Source organism: Alligator sinensis, unplaced genomic scaffold (genome assembly GCF_000455745.1).
Source record: "Alligator sinensis unplaced genomic scaffold, ASM45574v1 scaffold647_2, whole genome shotgun sequence".
Taxonomy (NCBI): Eukaryota; Metazoa; Chordata; order Crocodylia; family Alligatoridae; genus Alligator; species Alligator sinensis.
The window spans coordinates 2,927,303-2,936,084 of record NW_005841832.1 but is presented as its reverse complement, the minus strand read 5'-3'; the positions used below and the strand labels follow the sequence as shown (position 1 = coordinate 2,936,084).

Sequence of the window (8,782 nt, the reverse complement as noted above, 5' to 3'; positions counted from 1 at the left end):
CCACCCACCCCCTCCACACAAACCCCATATCCTCCCATATCCTCCCTTCCCACAAGAAACTAACTGCTCAAGCATGGGGCATCGAGTGGGTGGCGGACCCATGGACCCTGAGCCCAGTCCTCCGCACAGCACCAGGCCAGTCCGATGGATTGAGGGACAAAGCTGGGCATAGTGCTCATCTGAAGCAGCCTCCCCCTGCCCTGGGGATCTTGGCTTCTAAGAGATGAAGCCACAGGCACTTCACTGCCAGTCACTGCAGGAGGGGACGAGGACACAGGTACCATCCACTTAGCCTGACAGCCAACGGGCAAGGCTGAGCACTCCCCTGGATACCTTCCAGCCTCACCTTGCTGAACCCCCTACAGCTGGTTCCCTGCCGCCACCACCACCACCCATCACTGCCACAATGGGTTTGCCAGACGAGTTTGGGCTCCAATGCCAGCATGGGCCCCCGCAGGGTACCCCTGGGAACGACACAGCCTACAGCAACTACGGTCCTCGGTTACATACGGGCAGGGCCCCCTGCCCCTCTCGTCTGCGGCTGCCTGGCAGGGGGAGGGCGTTGCCGGTGCCGTGTCTGTCCGTGGCAGGGGGTGGGGGACGCTGCTCCTGGACAGTAGAGTCCGTGGCTTACCTGAGACCAATCTTACCATCCACCTTTACAACGCAACACCCCAGGAAAGGTGCTCTCCCTAACCACTTGGTTAACAAGGAGGAATTGCTACCCTCTACCTCCCCCCACCCAGACCTGCTGGCTCCTGGGCTCTCACTACTGCTGCCACACTAGAAACCCCCCTACCCACCACCCGTTGAGCCCAGCAAAGCCTCCACACTCAGGCCATCCCCCCACCCAGGACCAAACTGGGGGCTCTGGGTTGCGGCATAAAGGGACTCTCGACAGCAAATGCGTCTGCACGCCACATCCAGAAAACAGCTCTTTCCTCACCGCTATTTATCAGAAAAAGAGCCAAGGACCTGCATCCCCAGAACCATTCTGCTTGGCAGAGGGCAGGGATACCCCACCCACCACCCACTCCTTCCCCAGGCCCCAGAATCAGAAACACAGCTACAGAGCGGGCAAAATGGGACCTTATCCAGCTCACATCCTATGTGGACAGCAGCAGCATCTACCCCAGGGCTGGGCATACACTCTGCGATCTAAGGCTGGGGATCAGGGGTGTCTACCATCCCTGGTGCCCCCTGCAGTCACAGCACTCTACATTTCAAAGTCCCCAGGCGCTGGCTGCCAGTGGGATAACTGCACTGATCCCCAGCCTGGAGCCAGCCTGGTTAAGCACCCTGTGGCATTTCCTCTAGTGCTCCCGTGAGCTGAACTTTGATGTGGCTACAAGCTGCCTCAGCTGGTGTCTTCCTGCCTGCCTAGCATCTGCCTGAGTGTCGACCCCCACCTCCCACCTGCTGGGGACCCCTCTCCAGGAGGCCAAAAAAGCGGGCCACAAGTCCGAGGCTCAGGTGAGGCCAAGGCCTTGACTGAGTTCCACGCAAGGCCATGGAGGTGGCTGGATGACCTAGGGGTCAGGCAGCCATGAGTGCGGGGAGGAAAGTCAGAAGCTCTTTTCCCTAGCCCTATGTGGTCAGCTACCTGAAGAATCATGGCTGAGTGGTAGAGCCAGAGGCAGGACTCGGATACTCTCTCCACACCCCAACCCCAATCAAAGAACACAACCTCAGTGTGGGGTAGACAAGGGCACTCTCTGTGAGACGCACACGGCACACACAGCACACACACAGACAAGACACACATGGTGAGGGGCAGCCTGGACACAAATGGGATGGCTTCTGGCAGAGAGCATCCCCTGCTGGATAGAGGCGGCGGATCATGGGAGAAAATAGGAAAAGCAAGAACCTCTCCCCCCAATCCTGAAACAAGAGCCCCTGACACAATCTGCTCCCCCAGTCAGCCACAGCTGCAAGCTCCCTTTCAAGTGCAACAGTGCTGGTGCGTCCCTCAGAAAGGCAACAGGGAAGCGGACCAAAAGGACGGCCCTGAAGGGAGAAGTATTTGAGTCCTGCCAGTCGGCTGCGCAGAAACCAATCCGCGCAGACGAGGGTCTGGTCTATGTTCCCCACCCTTCTCTGTCCTCCCCAGCTCAGCATCTGCTATGGGACAAGACACCCGCCCTCCTTCTCCTCCTGCAGCTGTCCCTAGGATCTCCCCCAATTACGGGATGGGTCTGAACTTCACTAAACTAAGCGCCTGGCAGCTCTACCTGTGCCTGGCTTGTGTTCGAAGTGTGTTGGATACTGTGAATTCTTACCAATCATACAAACCCTTATACCAACCATACAATGAGATGTTGTAAGGGGGAAGCATTAGGATCAGCTGCAAGCCAGCAGTGGCAATAGCCATCACAAAGGTGGCTGCAGTGACAATAAGAACACAGAATTAATACACCCTGCCCGCGGCGCCTTTCCGACAGCATCTTTCTTTTTCTTTAAATCAAAAACTGTTTATGTACAAACACACAGTCTCTAGCGCCGAGACGCGACTCTTAACTGCACGGCACTTCAGATCTGTTTCAGCAACGCAGAGATGGGCAACAGCTTACAAAGAGATCCCCTTCCCCCAGCCGCTATGCTGCCTTTGCTGGACCCCTCCTACCCCCCAGAATTTGAGTCACACTCCCAGCCCCTGGCAAAACAGGATCAAGATTGCTCCTGGCTGGGCCATGGGCATGGGGACTACGGGGAAGCAATTTATGAAGCCCGAGGGTCAGAAGGAGGAGAAGGCAGGGAAGCTCCTTTGGTATAACTGTTGCCCATCAGAGCACAAAAACACCCACGCACACACACAGACACCCCCAGTGGGCGCCCCCCAGCATGTCAATCTGCACTCCTGGGGAGGGGATGCGGAGGGAAGAGGACCCCATGGCTTGCCCTACTCAGTAATAGATGGGGAGGGAGGGGGCTTCACTTTGACAGCCAAGCGCTGAAAAAGCTCCCTTCCACCTCTCAACTCTTAAAAAGGCAGCCGTTCTCTACCCCAGGAGGCAAAATTAATGCATGAACTGTGGGGTGGAGGCAGACGTGCACTGCAGCCCACGTGGCATCCCTCTGCTCCGTACTTACCTGGCAGGAGAAGCCGGGCCCTCCCCCCACCCCACCGAAAGCAGCTTCGGAACGTTTTTAGGCGAGGACATGCGAAGAAGATTTACCGAGAGGCACGGTGGCTCAGGGAGGGACAGTACTTACAGTGCATGTCTCGCTCGTGCTCATACTCAATGAAGGCGTAGCCCCGCGGCTTGCCCGATCTCTTGTTGTACACCATGTAGATCTGGGGAAGGGCAGAGAGAACAAATGACAATGGCTATGTACCCATTGCCAAACCAGCCTCAGAATCCCCATCTCCGCTGACCAGCAGGGGGTGCTCTTGTATTCCTCTGGTTGGCTCACATGGACCTGACAGCTGTGGAGATGACTTGCTGGCACCCCCTTGGCAGAGGGCAGCACTGGAGTCCCAGGAGAGGGAAAGATCCCCTTAAAGACTATTGCCATACAGGTGAACAACAGCCATAACACAAAGTACTTGAGTTTTCCCTGGTGGCAGGCAGCATGGCAGAGCCCACATGCTGGACTCTTAACCAACCACAAAGGCTTGTGGAATACTGTTCCCAACACCCCGGGACACAGCAGGGTAGTGTCAAAGGGGGCAGATTCTTGGTTGAGACTCTGCTGAATTGCCCAAGGGGCAAGTCAGCCCCTAACAATTCAGAGCAGGCACTAACACAGGCACCCGCTTCCCCTTTCACATAGCCCAGGGACTCAGGCTGCACCAGAAGCATCTTCCAGGACAGAGCCAGGCTGGGGCAGCCCCTCACCCCATTTCCCTCATGGTTAAAGGCTCTTACAATACATTTGGATTGGAAAAAAGCATCTGGATTCAGTGTCCATTGAGTGGATGCCATTGGCCACCAAATGATAAAAGGTTTTTCCTGGGGTGGGGAGGGATTAAGGTCTACCAGTGCTGAGCTGCTCACCGGGCCTGTGTGGTTACCCCAGTGACATGTAAGGGAGCAATGGGGCTGGCATCATGGCCAGGTGCCTTCCCCACCCTAAGCACAGGTGAGATGGTGCATGTTTATAGCTGGGTCAACAGTAGGTGGCCACTGGCACATGCCCTGAAAGGGGGCTTGGATTCACACTAAGGGTGCAGAATTTGGCACTGTCTCCATGCCTGGGGTTTCCTTGCTGTGAAGAAGCTGAAACAGCTTTGTGGGCACGATGCAGAAGGTGGGTTCTTACCCGCTTGATAGGGCCATAGACTTCGAATTCTCTTCTCAGCTTGGATTCTGTTGTGTCGTAGTTCTACAGGGTTTAAAGGACAGGCTGGTGAGGATTCAGGAAGATTATGGGGCGGGGGGGAAGGGAAGAGGATAGGAACCCCGGAAAAGGATCCCCCCCCCCATTGTAAAAACCAAGATCAGACGCAGGTAAGTAATATGGAAGTTGTTTCTACACAGTATAAGAGGCAAGGAGAAGGGGAGACACTTACTACTCTGGCCACAAATAGGGTCTTGAAGGCATCACCCTGTGCATTGGGGTCGTTGTGTGGGTCCCCTGGATGGGCAGAAAACAAGGATATGTATAAGAAGAGATGGGCAAAGAGAACAAGAGAACCCCTCACCCCCACAGTCACTGGGTGGCCTCCCACCCAAGTCAGAAGTGGGATAAGTCACAGCTGAGGATGGGCAGAGGCTGCAGAGCTAGGTTAGATGAACCGGAGCAGGAACCTCACCCCCCTCACTTACACATCTTCAGCTCACTCTCCACCTCTTGCTGCCTCCGCTCAATCTTCTCTCTTCTCTGCAGAAAGGAAAATGAATGGGTAACAGCTGGTAGCTTCCCCCAGGTCCAGAGAGTGCTGGAAACCCCTCCCAGGGGAACCGGTAATCCCAGGGGGTAACAGGGGAGGTGGTGGAGCTGCATCAGGTAACTACCTGGTTGCTATGGCACAGGCCTGGGGTTGTTTCCCCAGTTGCTATGGCTCAAGACTGGGGGCCTTGCCCTGATTACTATGGCCTAGGTTATGGGATCATCATTCTGGTTACTATGGCACAGATCATGAACCATGACTTTTAAAGATACCGTTGTTTCACCCTCAACATGCTCTGAGGGGTTGTTATCTTCAACTTGTAGATGGGGCTACTGGGGATCTCACCTCCAAAGTAAGCCAAGGCCAAGGACAAAACTGTCACAAAATACAACCCACCAGTCCTGGCTCCTAGCTCCCCAACCCCACTCAATCCCATTCCTCTCCTCTCTAGGGACAGAACCCAGACATCCAGGTTCCCAGCTCTTTAACCCACTAGGCTACAGCAGAAAGCAGAGATAGACCCAGAACATCTGGGTTCTTTTTCCTGTGCTGGAATCATTGGAGAAGAGAAACAACAGAGAATATTAGAGAGAATGCGGTAGTTAAGTTTCACCCAAACTTGCCCCTTTGCCACATAATACAGGGATGGCTTCTTAATGCCCCCAGCCCCTTTCTCCCACCGCTGCTGGCTGTAACACCAGGGGGCACTGGGGTCCTCTGAAGCTGGCAGGGCAGTTGTACCTTCCGCTCCATCCGCTCTTCACGGGTCTCGGCACGGGTGGGTGGAGGGGCATCACGTGGGTCCTGGAAGAGAGAAAGCAGCATAGTGGCAGGGCACCAAGGAGACATAAGGGTAGGCTGAACTGGCAGGGGGCAAACTTGGTGGCTTCAGAGCAAAGAAACAGAGGGAGAGTCCAGCATTAGCCAGTCCAGGCTAGGCTGCTGGGTGGGAGCAGCGAGCACTCACCTCAAACTCCCGGATGTAAGGGGCAATGCCAGAGTAGGGCTGGTTGTGGTGTTTCTCATGGGGCAGCTTCTCCAGAGGGGGCAGGTAGGGGATGGGGTCTCGGGGGGCAAAGAGTGCCAGCAAGTTGGGGGGGAGGAACTGCGTCATCGTGGGGAATCTGATGGGGAAACAGCAGACAATGACCCGTCAGGAGCCTGCACGGAGCGCTGCCCTCTTCCCCCAGAGCCCTCCTCTCTCCCCACACACCCACCCCAGTCCCCCTCCCAGACCCTGCCCCATACCCCACTCCCTTCTCCCCCAGCCCCCCTGCTCCTTCCCACCCACCGCCCGGGCCGCGCCGCGCTCAGCTCCTCCTGCTGCTGCTGCCGTCGCCGCCTGCCGCGGGCCTACTCTTCCGCCGCTCTGCGCAGGCGCAGCCCTCTCACCGCGCCGGATTTCTCCGCTGCCGGGCCTAGTCTCGGAGGCAGCGCGAGACTCGCGGTGATTTCGAGAGTGTCAAAATCGAGCCTCTTCCGCGGTCGCCGTCGGAAAATAGTCCCGGATCACGGGGAGGGGGGAAGGGAGGGGCGGAAGGCGGAGCCACGTGACAGTACGGGGACCGCCCCAGGTCAGTGCCATGCAACCAGGGTGACGGCCCCATAGCAACCTGAACCATGACTCCAGACCTGTGCCATAGCAACTAAGGCAATGACCCCTGACCCGTGCCTTAGCAACCAAAACCATGACCCCAACTCATGCCTTAACAACCAGAACCTGACCTGTGTCAAAGCAAATGAGGCAATGATCCCTGACCTGTGCCATAGCAACCAGAACCACAACCGCTGACCAGTCCCATACAAACAAGAATGACCCTGACCTAGGCCCTAGTAACCAGGACAAGGACTCCAGTCCCATGCCATTGCAACTGGAGAAACAACCCCAGGCCTGTGTCCTCGCAACCACACGATAACCCTGACCTAATGCCACAGCAGCTGGAGATACCACCCCAGGCCTATGCTATAGCAACAGACATAAGCACCACATTTTATTTTTTTGCCGGGGTAGGCCCTAAGATGATGGGCATGTGGAAAGTTTTATGCATTTCAGGTGACACCCCACTTCACGTGGGGGGCCAGTGACCTTGGGCCCCCACGTACTTGGCTCCTCTGACAACAGAACAATGACCGCTGACCTGTGCCATAGTAATCACAACAATGACCCCTGACCCAGGCCTTAGAAACCAGGGCATTGAGTCCTGACACATGCCATGGAAACTGAAGAAATGGCCCCTGATCCAAGCCACAGCAACAAGGGCAATGGTCTGTGACTTGTGCCATAGCAAAAGCAGCAGTGCCACCTAACCCATGCCATAGTAACCGCAACAATAAGCTCTGACCCAGGCCATAGCAAGTATGGCAGTGAACTGTGACCCATGCCATAGTAACCAGGGCAAAGACCCTAGACCTCTGCCATACCAACTGGGACAACAATCTCTGACCATTTCCATAGCAACCAGAATGGTGACCCCTGATCCATGCCATAGCAACAGGGGAACAACCTCAGGTCTGTGCCATAGCAACTGGATAAAGACCCCTGACTCATGCCATAGTAACCAGAACAATCACACCTGACCTCTGCTATGTCAACCAGAGCATTGACTGCTGATCTGCTATAGTAACCACAAAGATTACCTCTGACCAATGCCATAGCAACTGGGACAATGATCCCTGACCTGTACCATAGCAACCAGGGCTCAGAAAGCAGGGTGACAACCCCTAATTTATGCTATAGCAACCAGGGCAAAGACCTCTGACCCATGTCTTACAAATCGTTGAATCACAAGAGCCTCCATACCCCAGGCCTGCCCAGTGGTGCCCCTGGACCCCATATGTCCCAGGCCTGCTTCTGGTAAGGCCCAGTGGCCTGAAGAGGGAGAAAGAGATAGCCGTGGGGGGCAGAAGAGGACACCATTCACCTGGAAGGGACGCTGACTTTTTTTAGTAGGGGGATTAAAATATATATATATATATATGAGTGTGTGTGTATATATGTGTATGTATGTATATATATATATATATATATACACACACACACACACACACACAGAGCATCCTGGATAAACATTTCTACACAAACCTTAAAATGCATTTAAAAGCTGTGCACCTGTTACAATGGTCACCCCTGGGACACTGACCCACCTCACACACAGAGCAAGCAGGGGGGAGCAGAAGGTGTCTGAGACAGTGAGAGGGATGGGGTCTGGTGAGTTAGAGCAAGGCAGGCGGTTGGGAGTCAGGATGGGTCCTATTGCAGCTCTGGAAGGGGAGTGCAGTCTGGGGGTGAGACCAGGGGGAACTGGGAGTCAGAGCACCTGGGTTCTCTCCCAGCTCTGGGAAGAGAATTGGGGTTGGCGGGTTACAGCAGGAGGGCATGGAGCCAGGACTCCGGGGTTCCAGCTCCAGCTCTGAGTTTACTAGGTTAATTAACTGTGTCATGTTTAATTAGGTTTCTTAGGAATTACTGCCTGGGAGGTGTCAAACCACCCAAACAAGCTATAGGATAGATCAGCAGTCAATGCTCTGGTTGCCATAGCAGAGGTCAGGTGTGATTGTTCTGGTTACTATGGCACAAGTCAGAGGTCATTGTCCAGTTGCTATGGCACAGTCCTGAACACCTCTCCCTGCCCGTGAGGGAAGGGACACCAGTGTCTGTAACCTATGGCCTTGACCCTCATCTTACACCCAGGCCCTTCTTCCAACCTGCCAGACCCCACTTCCCTCCCAGAGCTGGCATTGAACCCAGGAGTCCTGGCTCCTAGTCCTCTCTTCCTCTATTAGACTCCACTCCCCTCTCAGAGCTGGGCGAGAACCCAGGCGTCCAGGCTTCCAGCACCCCGGGTGCCCTGCCTTCCTTTGCAACCCTGTCCTCGGGAGTTGTCCTCCCCCTGCTATTTTTAGCACCCCCAGAGCTAAGTGTGGCTGGGGTGGGGAGGGCAGTGGGGA

General features: G+C 55.3%; 1 protein-coding gene across 2 annotated transcripts in view; it reads right to left on the bottom strand.

The window, feature by feature from the left end:
* Positions 1-6,269, bottom strand: part of SNRNP70 (small nuclear ribonucleoprotein U1 subunit 70) — a 10,863-nt gene extending 4,594 nt beyond the window's left edge. For both annotated transcript variants that reach the window (XM_025196305.1, XM_006014918.3), the window contains exons 1-7: positions 6,126-6,269; positions 5,802-5,958; positions 5,576-5,638; positions 4,770-4,824; positions 4,514-4,578; positions 4,264-4,326; positions 3,214-3,295 (exon numbers count right to left, since the gene is read on the bottom strand). In XM_025196305.1, coding sequence (XP_025052090.1) covers positions 3,214-3,295; positions 4,264-4,326; positions 4,514-4,578; positions 4,770-4,824; positions 5,576-5,638; positions 5,802-5,948 — 475 coding nt within the window. In that variant the 5' untranslated portion in view covers positions 5,949-5,958; positions 6,126-6,269. The remainder of the gene's footprint in view (positions 1-3,213; positions 3,296-4,263; positions 4,327-4,513; positions 4,579-4,769; positions 4,825-5,575; positions 5,639-5,801; positions 5,959-6,125) is intronic.
* Positions 6,270-8,782: the final 2,513 nt, after the last annotated feature.